This window comes from Neltuma alba, unplaced genomic scaffold, assembly GCF_004799145.2.
Source record: "Neltuma alba isolate B1F8T4 unplaced genomic scaffold, ASM479914v2 tig00012185_pilon, whole genome shotgun sequence".
Lineage (NCBI taxonomy): Eukaryota > Viridiplantae > Streptophyta > Magnoliopsida > Fabales > Fabaceae > Neltuma > Neltuma alba.
Genome location: NW_021636727.1, coordinates 768,692 through 790,005, shown reverse-complemented (window position 1 = coordinate 790,005; position 21,314 = coordinate 768,692). Strand labels below are relative to the sequence as shown.

At 33.3% G+C, this 21,314-nt stretch overlaps 1 protein-coding gene and 2 pseudogenes across 1 annotated transcript; all 3 read right to left on the bottom strand.

Moving 5' to 3' along the window:
- Positions 1 to 10,168: 10,168 nt before the first annotated feature.
- LOC114724378 (uncharacterized) lies at positions 10,169 to 13,263 on the bottom strand (annotated as a pseudogene).
- Positions 13,264 to 14,068: 805 nt separating this feature from the next.
- On the bottom strand, positions 14,069 to 16,957 carry LOC114724332 (trans-resveratrol di-O-methyltransferase-like). Its single transcript, XM_028910673.1, has 2 exons — positions 15,854 to 16,957; positions 14,069 to 14,446 (listed from the first exon to the last, which is right to left on the bottom strand). Exons 1-2 carry the CDS (start codon positions 16,646 to 16,648, stop codon positions 14,153 to 14,155), a joined length of 1,089 nt encoding a protein of 362 aa, XP_028766506.1. The 5' UTR covers positions 16,649 to 16,957; the 3' UTR covers positions 14,069 to 14,152.
- A 989-nt stretch (positions 16,958 to 17,946) lies between these two features.
- On the bottom strand, positions 17,947 to 19,684 carry LOC114724377 (isoflavone 7-O-methyltransferase-like; annotated as a pseudogene).
- Between the last annotated feature and the right edge of the window lie 1,630 nt (positions 19,685 to 21,314).

Here is a 21,314-nt window from a genome sequence, read left to right as displayed (position 1 = left end):
TGCTGAGTTGGATGAATTAGAAAATGAAGGTTATGTGATCCTCTCTCAATTGGAAATGCATTTTCCTCCATCATTTTTTGATATTATGGTCCACTTGATAGCTCATCTTGTGCGAGAGATAAGACTTTGTGGCCCTGTGTGTTTAAGATGGATGTACCCTTTTGAGAGATACATGAAAATCCTAAAAGGGTACTCTAAGAATCCTTATCGGCCTGAGGCATCAATTGTTGAGAGATATGTAGCTGAGGAGGCAGTTGAGTTTTGTAACGCATATCTTGACAGGGTAAAGGCAGTTGGTCTTCCTCAATCTCGACATGATCAAGGGAGAAGAAGCAAGGGAACACGGGGTGTCATAGTGAGGTCTATGTCAAGAGAAGTTGTAATGCAGGCACATCTATACATTTTAAACAACACGGATGAAGTTTTGCCGTACTTAAATGCTCACAAGAATATGCTGAGGAACTTGAATCCAAGAAAGAGTGACATGCAACTAGCTAATGAACATAATAAGTCATTTGCAGAGTGGTTCAAGCGAGAAGTGTTAAAAGATGGCAATCCTTCTGAGACAATACAGAGGCTAGCTGCAGGGCCTTCTTTTGAGGTTTTGTGTTGGGGTGGATATGATATAAATGGTTATTCTTTTTACACAAAAACCCAAGACGATAAGAGTACTATGCAGAATAGTGGGGTGATGGTAGTAGCGGAAGCCATGCATTTTGCTAGTTCTAAAGACAGAAACCCAATGTTGGCGGCAATGTCCTATTATGGAATAATAGAAGAGATATGGGAGGTTAGTTATACCAAGTTTAAAGTTCCCGTCTTCAAATGTAAGTGGGTTAATAGTAATGCTGTGCAAGTGGATGAAGAATTTGGATTTGTTTCGGTCGATCTTGAGAGGTTTGGATACGGAGACGAGCCATTTATTTTGGCAAGTCAAGCAAAACAAGTGTTCTTCGTTCCCGATCTAGCAAAAAAGAAATTGTCTATCGTGCTTCAAGGTAAAAGGCAAGGAGTTGGTGGAGATGATGGTGACTTAGAGCTTAATCTTGATGAAACCCCGCCTTTCACAGCTACTCGACCTAAAGCAGTTGAATTAGATTTGGTAGATGATGACTATGCTGTTAGAGATGATCATTGTGAAGGAATTTGGGAGGATAATCGTTGTAAGCCTCAAATGAATTTTTTGATATTTTTTTTTGCTAAATATACTTAATAATATAGTGTTTTATATTAACTTGATATTTTTTATTCTTACATTTATTAATTCCTTGTTCTTTAAACAGGAAATGGACGGATCCGGTCAACAGGGTTCTGGTGATGACAGCTCTTTTACTAGCCGGAGAAAGGGTAGAGGGCCAACCCATATGAGGCATTTAGCTTTACGTGATGAGAGCACACAGCCTATGAGGATTACAGTGGAGTTTGATGATGATCTGAAGCCTATAGGAAAGGATGGGGCTCAATTTACTAGTTATGTGGGTTATCTCGCACGCAGTAAAATTAGCATTGACATTCCTAACTGGAAGAAGGTGGACAAAGATTTGAAGAAAAACCTTTGGGAGGATATATTGGTATATTGTGCATTGTTTTCTCTACTTGTTTCAATTATAGTTGTTTATTTACTTTATAACTCTATGCTATTATTGTATTGCATGCAGCTGACATTTGATATTCCTGCCACTAAACAAATGAGAGACCGTCTGTTGAAGCAAATTGCTGAACGGTGGAGGGATTTTAAGTCCATGCTTACAACAAATTATATTAATGGAAAAAGAAAGGGTGTGCATCCTAAGGAACGATACCAGTTTATTAGCGATGAGGCATGGGAGAATTTTGTGAAGCAACGTGAAGACCCCGCATTTCAGGTTTGGTTTCTTCAAACTTATTTTTTAATCAGGTCATATTTTATTTAACTAAACTAATTTTGTCGATTTGGTTTCATTGTCATAGGCATTGAGTCAGAAGAACAAACAAATATCTGAGCAGAATGTATACCCACATACCATGTCTCGTGCAGGGTATGGTGGGTTGGAAAGAAGTATGATGGAGGAACGACTGAAGAATGCACAGATGGCTGCTGCTTCAGATCCTACTGGCTACATGCCATCTATTGAGCGTCCTTCTCGCCAAGAAAAATGGAAGGCGGCGAGGATTAAAAAGGGTCAATACATTACTCCACAGTCTGCTGTTGTTGCTGAGAGGATTGTAAGTAATATTCAAGAATTATGCTTCATTAATTGTTTTTTTCAATTATCTTAAATTGAATTTGTTGTTTTAATGATATAGGATACACTTGAGGAGCAACTATCTCAAGGTACATTCATCCCTCAAGGACGGATGGATATCTTGGCCACTGCTATTGGAAAGGCTGACCATCCCGGAAGAGTCCGAGGGGCCCCTAAAGGGATTGGTATTAAAGAATTTTTTGGCTCTGCTTCACGAAGAAGCACCAGATCATCCTCCGCTAACATGGTATCTAAAGAGGAGCTCGACCAACGACTACAAGAAGAAACAGAGAGAGTTCGAGCTGAACTAAGTCAACAACACATGGCAGAGATGCAAAAGATACGTGATGAATTCGATGCCAAGTTTCAACAGACTTTGATGATGATGGGTACGAGCGGATTCCAGATGCCCCGAGTATCTGAACCTTCCCAGGTAATAATCACACATCTTTTTAAATCTTCTAAAGATTCATTTGATCCATTTAAACTTATTTAATGTTTCTTAACTAATTTCATATTATGTTTCAGGGTTCACCTGTGATAAAAAGCGGAAAGGGCAGTAATAATCAGACACAGCCACTGACAGTGTCTGACCCTGACCCTAGCCCTGACCCTGTCGAAGACAATGGGATGCCGTGTTCTCTCTATGTGGATTATGAAAATTCACCTGTTCATGTTGCTAATGGTCGAGCATTCATGGGCACAACGATTCACGGCAACAAAATTCCGAGCAATCAAGCAAGGGTGACAGTGGAGAGGATTGTTCGTGGTCAGGGGGTACACCAGTGCCTAATCCTACTGATGAGGTTCGACTCTTGGCCCAAGCTAAAGGACATTTCATTTTGTGGCCAAAGAGACTTATTACAAAGCCAATAGTGAAGAAGGCGGCAGCAAAGAAGGCCACAACGAGCGCATCATCTGATCCTGTACTCTTGCCTCTTCCTAGTGATGTTGCGCTTATGTATTCCAGTTTGGAGGTTCTTCATTCCATGGTGCCAAACATGGATAAGCCTGTGACTTTCAAGATGCCGTTGGGGGTTGTGGGTTCAGATATAACATACGACTTCACCATTGACAAGAAGGACCTCGTTCAGTTCCTCAACTTTGAGGAGCTTGATATAGCCTTCATGCAGCTTGCTATTTTGTAAGTTACAATATCATTTTCTTATTACATATTATACTTCATGCATGTCCTAATGTTTTTTACTTGAACAACAGGCATTTTAATCAAATCTGTCGAAACGGAGGACTTGAAAGAACATATGGCTTTATGTGTCCTCAAAGGGTGCAGAAAGAATTTAATACTGTGGAAGCAAGGTCAATCTACATTATGACCGCAATGAGTCAGACCAAAAAGCTAATATATTTTGCACCTTACGTGGAAGGGTAAGTGTATTATTGTATTTGAGATATACAAGTTGTATGTGTCGGGTTATAATTAACATGGTTTGCCTTTTGCAGTTATCATTGGACTCTAATTGTTTGTGCCCCTTTTGACAAAAAAGTTTACTGGTTCGATTCACTCTGTGGAAGTCCATCCAAAGAAACCAAAGATGTCATCGACACGTTAGTTTTTATTTATATATTTATTACTTGTGAAGTTTATACAAGCATGCTCTAATATCATTTTCTCTTATAATGTTGATAGGGCTTTTCATAGTTTTAATGTCGTGGCGATTAAACAAAATAGACAAGCACCAACATGGATTCTTCCACAGGTATATGTTGTTTTGAACTAACTTTTAAACATTTTTTGATGAATTAAAGTTAATGTTTATAATCAATAATGTCTAATATTCAATTTTATATCTTATTTTTTTAGTACCGTTGTCAACAAGGACATGTTGAGTGTGGATATTATGTCATCCGCTACATGAATGACATAATTGAGACAGCAACGACAGAGAAATTAGACGAGGTAAAGATGAGTTACGTTGCATGACGTTCTTCAATTTATTTCACATTTTTGACTAAGTTTACTATGTTATTTTTGATTAACAGATATTTCAAAATACTGCGCCATATCTCATGGATGACATCAACTTGATGAGGGACACTTTGTCAACAACATTGGTAGAAAAAATTGAAATTTAGCTTTCAAATAGATAGATAGGTTATTTGTCAAAAATTCATTGTTAGATGCTTTGTCTCGGTTCCCTCTTATATTGTTCATGATTTCCATTGTACAAAGAAGTAGTTACTTCTATTTCAGAATTGTTGGACCTAGCCAATACGTGTTCCTTGGTAACCACTTAGTTCTATTATATTGGCCGGTTTCCCTATTTTCGAATTGTGTAAAAAAAATTTCATTGCTGTATATTAACTAGCTAATTGATCTTGTTCTGCGTGATCTGCACTGCCTACATTTGTTTGGAGCTGTAAACTGCAGGGTGGTAAACACGAAAATTTCGCAGAATTTTTAAAAAAAAAAATTTTTAACGGCGGTTATACATATAACCGCCGTTAAAACCCTTTTCCACGGCGGTTAAGTATAAAACCGCCATGGAAAGTCCACTTTCCACGGCGGTTTAAAACCGCCGTGTTTTCCTTACCTTTCAACGTCGCCTTTAACAACCACGCCTTCAAAACCGCCGTTAAAAGCCTTTTTTCTGGTAGTGTCTGTTCCCAATGCGCGCAGCTCATGCTTGAACTTAATTGAAGAAATTACCATTGTTAATTGCGTCGCAATGGAAGAAATTATTGAAGGAGAAAGGAATACAAGCGTTGGAGAGAGCAACCATGCAGCCAAAGTGATCCTTCCAAAATTGCAAAGGTGGGAATTGTTTGATTTACCAAACCTGAAAAGCATATACAATGGGGACATTCAACGTGAATCTCTACGCACCACTGAGGTTTGTGAATGCAATGCTCTAAAGAAATTCCATGTGCGTCTGTTTGGAATAGAGGAAGATCAGCAAATGTCACCATCAACTACTCTTGAACAAATAATATGTGAAACAGAATTGTGGGAATCACTGCAATGGGACCAACCCCAAGCTAAGCATCTCCTTCAACCATACCTTGTGATCCATCCCTGAAGCAGCAGGTGTGATTCAGAATATATATCCCTGTGTGCATATGTATAATATAATAATAAAATTTGGTAATTTTTTATTTTTAAAGGTTTTTTATCCACTGCATTTAATTTGATTACATTATTCAATTTCTCATATAGTATTCTAATATGGAAACATGCTGGACAGGTTTGCTCCGAGCAGCAGTAATACAGCGTGAAGGCAGTATTAATATGGAGCAGCAGTATATCACTTGATTTGATTCAAGTTGTTATTTTATTGTTGATGTTCAAGTTTGTGTAGTGTTTGATATTTGGAAGCAAAATATTGTACTGTGTGCAGTGTTGCGTTGTCTCTTCATTTTATGGTGAAAGTAAGTGAATTTTAAAATTATTTTCATATTTCTTTGTAAGAATGATTTGGCGTGTTTGTCAAGTAAACAGGTATCTATAATCATTTACTATTTCTTAGTGATCTAAATTAGTAATTGCATAGTGAGAAGGAGAGCATCAGAGAGCATTCAAACAACAATGACCTCTTATATTATGAATGCTTTGGAGTTTGGATTATAATGCTTTCTTGCTTCTAATTTCAAAGTTCGTATAATGTTTGATATTTGATAAGAAAACACTGAGTGCACCTGTTATTGGAGTGTTGTGTTGTTTCTTCTAAATTTATTATGGTGAGACCAGGCAAATTTTAGAGTTAATTTCATATTTCTTTGTAAGACTTGTGGTTAACCATATGCTTTAAGAATGACTGGGCTTCTTTGTTGAGTAAGATGTCTATAATCAGTCATCATTTAGTTATCTAAATTAGTAATTGCATAGTGAGAGACAGATGATCGCGTATTCAAGCAACATTGACCTCTCATATTATGACTTGTATAAATGCTTTGGAGTATAATGCTTTAATTTCTTGCTTCTTATTTTTCAATTTTCCTTCTCAGACCAATACTAAACATTGAAGAGAGAGAACGTCACAAGCTCATCGAAACTTGTATACGATTGACACATATTTAGGGCCTGTTTGTATAAGATTTTAAATTTTAATTGATATACGCAAGATAAATAATTTTGATATTGTCTAATGGGCAATTAGGTAAAGTGCTGTCAATTATTCTTGAGAATATATATTTTTTCACTATTGTTATACAAAAGTTTGCAAAATATGCATTATATTTGATTAATCCTTCTGGTTCATATATATATATTTTTCACTATTGTTATACAAAAGTTTGCAAAATATGCATTATATTTGATTAATCCTTCTGGTTCATATATGTTCTACGATCCGGTGCCTCGATGACTCTTGGGTCATGGGTTCTTGCAATGACATGCTTTGTCTTCAAGTTGATCAGCATGACCCCCAGGGTTTTTTTTTTTTTTTTTACTGCAAACAGTAAAAAAATATTATCAAAAACCCTGTAAAGTAAAAATTATTTATTAGAATACTATATTTAAAATCATTCATGTAAAGAACGAGTTTAAGATTGCGAGAAAGTCATTAACACCAAGATGTATTTTATCTTTGTTTTTTGTCACATTATCCTATCAACTCTGACACATACTTTTCTTTTGAATACGAAAGTAAACTTCATCATGTATAGAATGATTTTGCCTTCCTCACTCCTCTCTGCGGCCACTGGAATCAAATATGCTTGAAAAACTAATGAGTATGGAATAGTTTGAAAAAAATACGATGACGGCTATTTGGGAGAGAAAGAATGACTGATAGAGTTAATGTACAAAATATGGGTTAGAGCAAAATATGCAAATCAAATATACACTCTGTTAATCTTTAATATAAAATATATTTATCTAATTTAAGTAGGTTAAAAAATTAAATAAATTACTTGATTATAAATATGAGAAATAAAGTAAATAAACATTTTACACTTAAGATTAAAATTCACTCTCACAGTAAATCCTACATTTGGGACGGGAGGAGTATATTATATCAAAAAAATGTGCAAGTGTTTTGGTTTGAAAAAATTATAGATATGAGAGATAAGACAGATAAAGGTCTTACATTTAGGAAAAATTATAAATATAAGAAATAAAATAAATAAAGGTCTTATATTTTAAAAAATGATAAATATGAGAATTAAGATAGATATAAATATAAGAGATAAGATAGATAAAGATCTTACGTTTAGAGAAAAATTATGAACATGAGAGATAAAATAGATAAAGGTCTTATATTTTAAAAAAATGATAAATATGAAAATTAAGATAGATAAAAGTCTTACATTTGGGAAAAAAATACTTTTACATTTTTTGATATAATATACTCCTCCCATTCTAAATGTAGGACTTAGTCTAAAAATATATTTTGATCCTAAGTGTAAGGCATTTATCTACCTTATTTCTTATATTTATAATCAAATAAATTATTTAGTTTCTTTAATCTATTTAAATTAGATAAGTAGATCTTACATTAAGAATTAACAAAGTATACATTTGATTTGCCTATTTTGCTCTATCCCATGTTTTGTACATTAATTCTATCAACCATTCTTTCTCTCCCAAATAGGCATCACCGTCTTTTTCTCAAACTATTCAATACTCATCAATTTTCAAGCATTTGATTCGATTCCAATGGCAGGAGGGAGGAGAGAGAGGAGAGAGGAAGGCAAAATTGTTCTATGCGTGATAAAGTTTACTTTTGGGAAAATTGCACTAAAATCCCACTCAAAAGAATTAAATACAAAAAAGTCTCTTAAAATATCAAATTATTATGAAGTTTTAAGGGATCTTATTGCGATAAATTTTATAAATTTTATTTGTTTAATTATCAACTTGTTCTTCTTCTTCTTGTTTTTTTTAAAGTTTACATTGACAATTAAAAGAGCAGTCGTTGATAGCATAATGTATAAAAATTGACAATTATCACGGCAGGTATTGACAATTCATACATTAAATTTTGTGATGTGCTGAGAAAAAGTATTGTCAATACCTACCGTGATAGTTGTCAATAACTGCTCTTTCAGTTGTCAATACAAACTTAAAAAAAAAAAAGGATAAATTGGTAATTAAACAACTAAAATTTATTACAATAAGGTCTTTTGAGACTTCAGAATAATTTGATAATTTTAAAAGAGTTTTTTATATTTAATTTCTTTGAGTGGGATCTTATTACAAATTTTCTTTTATTTTTTTGTTCAAACGAAATGCACGAGTCAGAGTTGATAGGATAATATGACAAAGAGCAAAGATAAAATTCATCTTGGGATGAACAACTTTGTTACAATATTAAACTTGTTCTTGATGTGAACGATTTTAAATATAGTATTCTCGAAAATAATTTTTCACTTTGTAGGATTTTGATAATATTTTTTAGGATTAAGGTGCAATTTTGACTATAATCTTATTTCTTAGGTACAATTTTACCCCTAATATTTTAGTAGTGTAATTTTGCCCATGATCTCATTTTTCAAATGCAATTTTATCCTTTATTTTTTTGGGGTACAATTTTGCCCCTGATCTTTGGGTGTTATTTTGACCCTGAGAGGCAAAATTACATTAAAAAAAAGATTAGGGTCAAAATTATTCCACTAAAAAGATCAGAGGTAAAATTACACTTAAAAAATAAGATTAGGGTTAAAATTACACCTTAACCTTATTTTTTATTGTTTACAATATATTAGTAAAAAAGCCTCCTGTTTCATAGGAAGCATTAAAAATTAGAAATATGGATTGTGATTGGGATTAGGATTGAAAAAATATATTAAAAGACTGTTTAGTGTGAGAGATTACTTCAAATCAGTTTCGGTGCTCATCCATTTACATTAACACCAAAATGCTATTTTTGCCTATCCTTCGGATGGAAGAACCATTTCGGGTCAAAGAATTACAGTATATTATTATCGATCTTTAATATAAGAACTAATTAACTAATTTAAATATATTAAGAAAATTAATTAAGTTAGTTATTTGTAATATATAGGTGTTATCTTTTCTAAAATATTCTTCCTAATCAATTGTATTAGTTAGAACTATTATTACTACAAGAACTAGTTTGAAAATATAGATAAATATAAGAGACAAAATAGATTGAGATATTATATTTAAGATCAAAATAAAAATTAAATTAATTTTTATATTAAAGAGCGGAATTAGTGTAATAATAAACTTGCTGTAGTTATTACATATGGAAATAGTTATTGGGATGGGGACGCCTTATTTCACTTGATTGGGTTAAAAATTAACTCGCAACAGTATCATTTGATTTTAAAAAAAAAAAAAAGAAAGGAAGAAATTCATTTAATGTAAAGTCTGTACGAAGCAGAGAAGGTTACGAACATGATGTGACATGTTTCTTTGAAAAAATTAACGAATTTTAGGATGCCGGCTATTCTTGCATGAAATTTTAAGGGCAAAATGCTCTTTAACCCAAAATTAATTTAACATTAATGATCAACACCAATATTTTCTTAGTCAAAGAGCTAATATGAAATAATTTGATGCTTAAAGGGCCACACTACTATAATGAATAATTTAATACCAAATAGTTGAGGGGCAAAAAGCTTCTTTGAACTCACTTCTTAACTGAAAAAAACTATAGGTCTACTGTTCCGAGATGGGTTTTCACATTATCAAACCATGTTGGCTTTGAGCTTCTTTGCATTCACGTTATACATTTACCAGACAAAACTCTTTTTAAATATTAATTTTATATTTTATAAATCATAATTAAAAAAATATTTATGAGTCATTCTAAAAAAGTTTATTTACTTTCAATCTAGGGAGACTAGTATAGTATACCCTTCTGGGCGAACTGTCTTCAATGCCACTGAACTGTTAATCTGTTATTTTCTTCCGGAAAATCAAATGTATTTCAAGATTGTAATTATCACTTCCCCCAATCTAATATAAGTCAGTTTGTTTCACAAATTCACCGATGAACGTTTAAACTATACCATACTAGACGTTCCCTTCTGAATTTGACCTCTGGGTTTTTGAGAACTTAGTCATTGAAACCTAGTGGGATGCAGAAGCCTTAAATTATAGTCAAGCCAATGGAGAACAAGAAGCAAGACGATTGAGGAAACAAACATCGGAATCGGCCCAAGAAACCATAGCAAGAAATTGAGAGCGAAATAGAGCGTTCGAAGACCCAGTGTCCAGAACTCAATTCCCCTTATGACTGCTTGTTCTACAATGTCCCTTATGAATTCTTTTACTTCATTGCTCATTGGCACTGGCAGGTCCTGGTCTGGGGTGCATATGACGTAATTTGCATGAACAAAGAGTCTGGTTGATTGAACGAAACACGAGAAAGCAAGGAGGAAGCAGGTTAGTAGGCATATGTACTTGATGGAGATGATGATTCTTCCTGTGTCTCCATAGACTGGTTCACTTGGAACACATTGTTTGAACTGTTGGCTATCCAAGTTCCAATTGGGGAAGAGATGGTTATGGAAACTGTGGCTAAGAAAGTTGCAGGTGATATGTTTGACGAAAGTACTGAGAGAGCATTCTTAACATCCCTTTATCTGATCATCACCATGTACAAGAATGAGATTAAATATGATCTCGTGGCTAATCCATGACCTTAACATGTACAAGAATGAGATTAAATATGATCTCGTGGCTAATCCATGACCTTAATTTATTGTTAAGACTGACAGGATAAAATGTAAAAGCAGAAAATTAAGCTTAAACCTGTGAGATGATTGACTAAGCCTAGCTTATCCCTCTCATGAATAGGTATACAGGCATCGATCTGACTTCTTTAATTTGTTGTGTAGCTCATTTGTTGCACATGAATGAAGACGTACTCTCCTTTTTCTTAATTTTTTCTTAGAATTCAAAATTAAGATAACAACAAACAAATTACGAAGATGACATCAATGTACTTGTAGACATAGGGTTAATATTCAATTTTGTCATGAAAGTTTTCGTGCAGAAGTTGTAGGTATTTGAAAGATTTTTTAGAATTAATATTCTCCTTAATAGTTAAAAAAATAATATTGATTATTAATATTTTTAACATTCAAGCGCCATATTATCTCTTTTTTAACATTTTGGGAATGATATTAATTCTAAAAAGACTTTGGGATACCCACAGTTGCTACGTGAAAATTTCTGGGGCAAAATTGTATACTAACCCTATATATATAAATGAATAACCTGCATGAGGAACAAAATCATCCTATACAAGAGACATGATATGAAATTGTATTTAAACATGATATTACTTATCCATATATTGTGTTATGTCTGATCCTCTGCATATAAGGGCTTCACTATATTATGCAGAAAACCGAAAGGTAGCAATGGGACAGGAGGAGGAAGGGCCTGCATGATTCTTTGAACCCATTTTTTTCTGTTATGGTTCTCAAAGCCCATGCTTGTAGTGTGAGGAGGATGAAGGTAACTATGAAGGAGAAATAGGTGGTAACCAAACATGATGAGCAATCCACAAGGAACCAGAACCAGATCAAGGTACTCCTTTTGGGAATGGAACTCCGTGATTAATTATTATTATTATTATTATTATTATTTTGCTTGCAACCAGATCTAATGAAAGATAGGTAGAGAATGATTACATTGCTTCAATTTATAAACTTGATCCCTCAAAACAAGACTCAATTTGTAAACATGATCCCTCAAAACAAGACTCTACCTTCATCTATTACATAATATTGAATTTGACAGAGGCATCTGTGATCCTTCATAATTGGGCAAAATGGCAAATCAAGTACAACTTGCTGTTCTTACCAGCTCAGGTGTGAATATATATTTTTTAGACTCATAGAATCATTGAATTGTCCAGCTAAAATAGTTATACGACGAAGAAATTAAGAGTTGAAGGATTGACTTTGGTGGGAAAAGTGACTTTTGAAAGAGGAGACAGCCAACCGGAGCCATGAAATTTACTCGTGCCAATCTCTTACGATAACTCGAACTCTGTAAGTTCAAATTCTGTTTCTGTTCCTATTTCTAAGTTCCCCATAGACATATAGAGCTGGTGATTAGCGTGGGATGAGCTTCTTTTCATCTCTATGCTCATCATTTTTCCCTCGATGAATATATTTTAGTTATTGGAAATGCAAGTTAGTAATAATTTATTTACTTTTTTTTTTGGATTTGTTAGGCACATGTTATTGAAAGCAATATTATTTGAGATATTGTCGCGCACTAAATATAAACACTTTTCTTAGCGGAGATTCAAACCTTATTAATATTTATTTTGAACGTTAAATTATTTGATAATCATGTTTGTTAGAAATCAACTTAGTTTCTCAGCGTAACAATGATAATGATTATAGTAAATCAATCACAATGGACCAGGTATTATAAAGGAAAATGGATTAGCCCCACCAATTCAGTCTTGACCTGGTGCAACTCGGTCAAGCTGACGAGTTAAATGATTCAAACAAGCTGGTGTTATGTTATCATTTTTCGTCTTTTTTAGCCTGAACACTAAAATGATGTTGTTTTGGCTAAATTAATACTGACACCTATATTTAATATAAGAGTTGATTTGACATTTAATTTAGTCCTAAATATAATATCCCAATTTATTTTGTTTTTTATATTTATCTATATTTTTTCAAGATAGTTATTATAATAGTTGTATATGTTAAATATTTCATTAAATAATAGTTTTAGATAATATACATAACTAGTAAAGATATTTTATTAAAGACATCTATTTATTACAAATAACTAACTTAACTAATTTTTTTAATCTACTTAAACTAGTCAATTAGTTTTTATATTAAGCATTGGAAGTAGTAATTTTTTTGGGCTAAAAATTTGTGCTGAATTTATAATAAATTCATGGTAAGATTATATCTTACAAATATAAATTACTTTGATAATTAAATAAGTATCTTCTGATTTTTCAATACCTTGTTTAAAATAGTAAATCTACATCCCATTCATCACTGTTCTTTAATTTACCAGTCCTGATTCGTCGTACGGTGATTGTTATGGGCCTCTCTTACAATGTTTGTGGCGACAAAAACTATTGTTTTGGGGGAAAAAAAGACAGAAATAAGGACTTACGCCCATTCTTCTAGAGCCCACAGGAAGAAGATGGAGCCCAATAGTGTTAGCAAGGAACCAAGGACTTCAAAATTATTCCATCGTTTCTTAGCCCCATTTGGGCTTCGACCCTCAACCCAATCGTCTTTTCACCTTTCTCTCCCTTCCTTGTTTCAGTCATAATAATGTCATTAAGATTTGAATTTAAACATATAATTATATTTCACCCAGTTTTATTACTTAAGTTTCAATAGTCTACATTTTATTCATTTATTTATTTATTTAAAATTTAATTCAGTCACTACTTCCAGTCCTAATTATAAGACATCGTTTATAATCTATAAACTATGTCTTATAAATAGGATAGAAGGTAGTATGTATTTTTTAAGAAAAGGACAATCTTTTATTGGGTATTTGTGCTTTGATTTTTAGTTTTATCAAGTAAATATACCACATTCACCAGTTCAAAATACCAAATTGTCACTGTTAGGGGTGTTGAAGGGAGGCAAAGGCCTCTTGGCCTAGTGGTGCAGAATGTGCTAGTGGGTGGCACAAGAACACGGGTTCTGTCCTGTAATAAGAGGGTGTTTGGTAAGATGAAAAAGTACTTTTCTGTAAAATAAGACAAATTTATTCATATATTTACTTGGTCTATCGTAAAACATTTTAAAATCATAGTTTGGTTTCCATTTAAACATCTCCAAGACAATATGGTCTTTTCATCTTACGTTTTATTCCTTGTCGATCAATGTCAAAGCACTCCAACACTATTAGTTTTAAAATAAAAGAAATTTAGAAATCCATTAATTAAGACTTAAATCATTAATGTCAAATATAAAGTTTACACTAAATTATATTTCGAACATAATGGTTGTTTCTTTTAATTCCATATAATTAACACGAGAGTTAACTTGGTTCAAGGATAAACTTCAATGAGAGACCTTAAACCAAATAAAGCTGAAATCTTGTAGTGACTAAATCCAGCTTCTAAGAAGAGCTTCTTCCATTGTTGTTCATCCCTTTCTTCTCCATTCACCAAACACATCATCATCACATCAAAATAAAGTTGGGCTTCTGTGATTTCCTGCTTATCTTTCTCTTCATTGATGACTATGTCTATTATTATTACTTTCCCTTTGCTTGAAATGGCTTCTCTGCATTTCTTCAATACCTTCCCGCACTCTTCATCACTTAATGTGTGCAAAACCAGCTGCCATTTAATCGCCATTTAGATTTTCATCACTCATGTGATCATGTTTTATAAACAAAACTCATAAAGCACAAAACACAAGAAGCCATCCTTCTGGTTTAAATACAAGAAATAGTTAACTAATTTGTAAAAATTAAAAATATTAGTTAAATTAGTTATTTGAAAAAAATATTTGTTCACCTATCTAATGTACACATTTAATTTTCATTATTTTCTTGTAGTGGATCATTTTGTCCACTTTAATTTTCATTAGTTTATAATATCAATTTGATCAAATATGGACACGTCGTTATTTAAATAGTGGATTAGTCGAAGACAAAATCTTTTGTACTTTTGTGCTCCACCAAAATATGGCATCAATTAATGGTTGCTTTTTTTAAAACTGTCTTGATTTGAAGATTGGATTAGTTTAAAAATATATATAATATACATAATTAACTATATAGCAACTGGTTTTATATAGTTCGCAATAACATGCTTTGTTCAATAAGCTAGAGGGAGAGTTTGGATCTTAAAAATAAAAATTTAATGAATCCAAGGACCTAAATATATTCTAGTAATTAAGAATTATTTTGTAATTAAAATGATTTAAAAATGCAATCAATTTAGTTTTTTAAGTTAAAAAGATATTTCAGTATAGTCCATCTTGGAGATATATATGTGTGTGTTTGACGGAGGAACAAAATTAGATGCTTTAGAAAAACATAATCCTCAATTATATTAGTCCACATCTATTAGAATGGAATTTGAAAATGTCGTACTTTTATAATATTGCCCCTCACTTAAAAAATACATAATGACGGGTGGTTAATAGCCAATAAAAGGTTGCAAAAACACAGCATTTTCTAATAAGGTGGCATGGTTTTTTTAATTGAGGGACATTATTGCAAAAACACAAACATTTTCAAATTTCGTTTTGATACATGTGATATAAATTGAAGTCACTGACTTGAAATTTTTAAATTTTGAAGGTATGCTTACTTTTATATATTTAACAAACGAAGTTAAAATTTCTATAAAGTAAAGGGAAAAAAAGTTACACAAGCATATTAAAGAATACTAAAACAGAGACGTGTATAAAATAAAGGAAGAAACAATCATTTTTACCTTTGGGCCAAAGAATTAAAAATCATGTGGAAGAACACAACAATTTTAAGCAATATTAGATAGATCTCTTTATGCTCATTCATGCTGTGCTTGAAATTCCAAGATAACAACATAAAAATTAAAGGTAGTATCTGAATGTGCATGTATTGGATTTATTTCTCTTTTTATATCCATTTTTATTTTTGTAATCTCTGTTTGAATGCACCATACATAATAATCAATCAATTTGAACTGAAGAAGCATCATATTAACTTGTTAAATTTTTTAAACTAATAAACTTTTTTGTGCGTACGTACGAACCTTAAGAAAAATGGCATCTGCAGAAGGAATACACTGAAACATATCACCTCCTACGAACTTTAGATTGTCACTATCCTTCATTTCTGCAACAACATGAGGAAGATCCATCACTGTGCACTTCAAATCTGGCAATTCCTCACAAATGGCCATGGCTGCTCCACCTTTTCCTCCTCCAACATCGACCAAAGACTTCAGACCCCAAAACACTGACTTGAACTTCTTCATCACAAAGTTCATCATCGTCCCAGAATCACTAATCATGCCTTCATTGAACACTCTGCTAAATTCAGGATTCTTACTTCCATATCTCCAAAATTCCATCCCGAAGGCACTTTGGAAAGCTGTATTGTCTTCTTCTTTATAAAGCCAATCTCCCAAGAACTGACCCGGGCTCATCACTGCAGGATGAAACACTGCTTGAGCATAAGCAAACATGGAGGGAATCTTATCTTTAAGAAGCAGCCTAGAACAAGGTGTGAGCTCATAACCCTGTTCTTCTTCTTCATCATTATCATCTTCTTTGGGGACTTTGGTTGAAGTGAAGATTCCAGAGTGAACCAGTAAGCGCATGAGCCTGTGGACATGGCTGGACCTTGAAGGGTTGATTTTTAGGGCTGAGACTAACTGAGGAAGAGTTATGGGTCTGCCATGGTTGAAGATTGTGTCTGGTATGCCAATCTGGATGGCACTTTTGAGGCACATAGATCTTACAAAACTGAATATGTGTTTGAACAAATCTGCTTGAGCTTCACATAACTCTACTTCTCCTTTGATCTGCTCTTGTTTGCCTTCCATTTTCTTGCAGATATTTTCACTTTTTGCAGATGTGTTTGTGTTCTTGCTACTCAGTTTCTGTTTATAGTGGAAAAATGGGTCAATAAGTTGGGAGAAAAATTCGGAAGTTTTGAATTATTTTGTGAGTAAGATATCACCATTATACCCTTTGCTTTTTTACAAGGCACGTCATAGTTAATATAATATTTCAGGATTAGGATTTGTGTTTTTTGTTCAAGAGATTATTCTTAGTGGGTAAGTGATAGATTTTGTTGTAATATTTTATTTTCTTCGTGGAACACATTTTAGTGATGTTTGTCTGTCCCGATTCTTAAATTGTCGCCTGGTTGACTACTTTTCATTGCCATTTCTTTTTAGCAGAATCTTTACGGGTCAATTCGAAAGATTATGTGTTTATTAAAATAGATTATTTTATTGGATAAATTAACATGCATCTGGCATTGCAATCTTTTTTATCGGGATCCAGCAACCTGAACTTATTTTTTGTGCATCTCTAGCACCTTACAAATTAGGGTATTGGATGTAACTAAAAAAATAATATCAGGTATTGGATGCACAAAATTTAACACATTTAGAACGTAACAAATTTATTAGAAATCTTGCATAATTTACAAAAAGTCTTGTTTACTTTACGATGTGTCCGCTTCCGTGAGTTACGAGGTGGTCTTACTCAAGTTTAAAGCATTTGACTCCAAAAATTTACATGAATGTAGGGCTTGTTTGGAATGGCTATTAAAGCCTTCAAAAATAGTTTTTTAATTATGATTTACAGTATACAAAGTAAATATGTAAAAGGGGTTTTATTTCAATTTACATAAACATGCATATAATAAGCAACTTCAAGCCTCCAAACAAGCATTATATCTTATCTTTTTTAGAAATGGGAATATATCTAAGTGCAACTACTCTTCTAATGTTCATAATAACTATGTTATGCTATATTAATTAATAACTACATTTTTTTTCAAAGGATACCGAAGTTTCAACAACTTACTCAAAACCTCACTTTCCCTTATATAGATCGGTGTCTTTTCAACTTCCTTATTATGATCGACTTATATGTAATTAGTCCACAAAATAACAGTACATGCTTATCTCATAAAAATATTGCAAATAATTAAAACAACCGGGCCAAATTTTATTCACTTAATTACTAACTAATATCTCTCATAACCAATATCAGTAATGCGCTAGCCTATGCATGGCTAATTATTATTGTTATTACAGAAGTACGTAGAAGAAAGCATGCAATTTTAAAAGACTAAATTTCGTCTTAGAAATTTCAAACCAGATAATAATTAGGCATAAGCTTCAATGATTGACCTAAAACCAAAATGAGGAGTAATCTTGTGATGTTTGGAGCCTGCAGAGACAAGAAGTTTGTTCCATGCTTTCTCAGTTCTCTCTTTTCCATTGACAGCATTCATCATCATAATGTCAAACAAGAGTTTCACTTGTGTCATGTCACTATGATCTTCCTTTTCCTTTATCACTGCATCAATGATTATCACTTTTCCTCCTCTTTCAGTTTTCTTTGAAATTGCCTCCTTACATTTGTTCAGTATCTTTATGGAGTTTTCATCATCCCAATCATGTAATATCCACTGCACAAAATCAGAAACAGATAACGTTACATCCCTCTGTTCAATAATTAAATTAAATATTATTCAATAGTACCTTTGATCTTTAATATAACAGTTAGTTGACTAATTTGAGTTAATTAAGAAAATTAGCCAAGTTAGTTATTTGTAATAAATATGTATTGTTTTTCTTAGAATACCCTTGCTAATCATGTATATCAGGTAAAATTACCATTTAATGAAACCTTTAATATGTGTAACTGTAACAACAATTACCTTGAAAAAACATGAATAAATATGAGAGACAATGGATTGGAGTCTTATATTTAGGACCAAGTTGAATGTCAAACTAGTTCTTATATTAAGGACTGAGGATAGTATATCATTATTAATATAAAATATAAAACCTATAGCAATTATATAATATATATATTATATGTAAAAGAAGCGAATTTATGAAGAGTCTGATTTGCATAACTTTACACCTATTTGTGGTCTCATCTGACCAGTTTGATTTAGATTATCCGGGACTCAATATATCTTTTGAAAATGGGTTGGTATAAAAAAGAATTTAAGAAACTAGTTACTAAAACTTTACTACTATGCGTTCTTATCTGAACGATTCATTGGGATCCAATTTACCTTTTGGAAGGGGATTAATTTTAAAAAGGAAGACAAGTTAAGAAAATAACTTGCCTTCAATAGAATGGCATCAGCAGAAGGGATGGATTCAAACATGCTGCCACCAACATAACTCAAGTTATTGCTTCCTGGACGGTTTTCAACAACTTGTGGAAGATCAAAAACTATGCATTTTAGATTAGGATATGTCTCAGAGGATTCTACATGTGGTTCCTGTGCCACCTCTAACATCAACTAGGGTTTCAAGTCCGTTGAAGATTGACTTGCAATCTCTAAGTGCCATGTTCATCATCTGTGAATCACTAGCCATTCCCTCGTTGAAAGACTTCATATATTGATGATCATGTTCCAAAAACCTAACCCAAAGGCACTCTCAACTATCGTCTTCTCCTCCCCTTTGAACCATACATCTTCCTAGGAAATCAAGCGAAGCCATGAAACCAGTGTTGACAAATCCTAGCACCATTGGTGCTAGGTTAGGTTCCAAGCCTTTAACAAGTAGTTTAGAAGATTGAGTGAGAGAATATGCCTCCTTTTCTTCTTCCTTACTCACGTTGGTTTCTGCCAAGAAACCATTGTGAACTAGTAAGCGAACAAGCCTCTCAATAGAGGCAGTTTTGATTGGATGAACTTCAAGTTTGGAGGCTAATTGAGGAATAGTAAGGGGTTGGCCATGGCTGTGGATTATGTCTGGAATTCTTAGCTGAGCTGCACACTTAAGAACTGTGCCATTAATGCGGCTGAAGATATGTTTATACAAGTGAGCTTGAGCTTCAAAGAACTCACTCGCTGGGTTGGCTTCAATTGAACCCATAACTATACAATGATTTTTTTTTTTTCGTAATAGCTTTTCTAAATACATATGCTCAGTTAGCAGTTTGGGCTTGAAATAACTTACTTGGATGTTCTTTCAATAACGTAGAGAGTACCCTTATATAGAGCAGATTGACCAAAAAAATTCAAATAAGTAATTAAGAAAGTTAGGCGTTTGTGGAATTTATTTCCTGCTGGGTCGATCGCTTTAATTTGTTTGTTAGTATTTTTTTCTTGACGGCTTTAATTTGCTGCACATTCTTGACTCCTAGTTTCTATGTCCCCACTAGGAAACTCCTGAGAGTAAGAAGAGTTATGTTTTTGTATTGCTTTTATCATATTTTTATGGGGTAATACTATTGCTAGTTCTTTTGTCGAATTCTAGTGTTAACTCACTACTACATATTTATAAATATTTGATGTCAATTACTTGACAATTATTTTAAAAACCATCAAATAAGAGGAGGCGCTAAATAGGAAAATAATACTTAATGTTTATTCTTAAAAACGGTCAAGTATTTGAAACAAATACTTGACGATTTAGCACAAAATCATCAAGTATTGTTTCACTGAGGAATACTTACAATAATAATAAACAAATTCAATCCAGCTCAACGGCAAAACGATTGGACACGAGAAGAGGTGGTCACAAGTTCGAATCGTGAAGAAGACACATTTAAGGTGAAAATATTTGGGTGGTGATGACAGGGAGGGGTGACGTGGCATGAGAGTGGTGATGTGGAGTGGTGATGTGGCAACATGGAGGCGGCTAACAATGACATGGAGGTGGCTAGTGGTGATGTGGCATCTAGTTGGTGATGATGTGGCGATTGGCAGTGATGAGGTGGAGGTGGCCAGTGATGACGTGGTGTCAGTAAAGCTAATGTTTCTTAGGTATCACTCTCAGCAGCGACTTTTTTTTTTGTTGCCGCTAAAAGTTTTTAACCACGGTCACTACGGCAACGAATTTTCGGCGATGACTTTTATACTTTCAGTGGCAACTTTTTGTCCCCACTAAAAGTCAATTTTTTTGTAGTGGTTGATGTGGTGGTTATCATTAGTGTAGTAGGTTTGAGTGCATGGTGGTTACAGTGCTGTGCGTAGTTGCTGCCATCGCTAATAAATCAAAAGGTCTTTCTTTCCTTTCCTTTCCTTTTTTTCTTTATCTTTTTCTTCTCTATTCTTCTCATCTTTTTTCCCTCTTTGTCAGATTTGGTTCTGAGATCCTACTCTGTATGAATTTTAGAAGAAATTTTCAGGCATGCCTTTGTTGCTTTGGGTAGGTTTTAGTGTGTGATTGATTGCTAACGAGTTCTAAACATAGCAATGGCTTAGCATGAGTTGCTCGATTTGAATGGAAAAATTCAAGGAAGGAGGAAAAGCATGAGATGAGAGGTTTCAAAGGTGGGATTTTTTTATTCTTTTTTATTCTTTTTAAGTTCTCATATTTTTCATCTTTCAAGGTCTGCTTGCTACTCACTCTCCTAACTAATGTCTCTCATATATTTTTGACTTGAGAGCATCGGCCTGGGTTTGCTTGACACTAACATAAACTCAAGATGTCTTTTTTCTAGAATAGATGGTTTAGAGAATTAAAAAAGAGGTATAAGAAATTACTCTGTAATGTGGGC

Excerpts from the sequence above, each read along its gene's own strand:
- LOC114724332 (XM_028910673.1), bottom strand. The coding sequence starts at position 16,648 with ATGGAAGGCAAACAAGAGCAGATCAAAGGAGAAGTAGAGTTATGTGAA. Across the intron at positions 14,447-15,853 it reads CAGATGCCATTTTTCTTAAG|CTGGTTTTGCACACATTAAG; the intron begins GTTCGTACGTAC and ends ATTAAATGGCAG.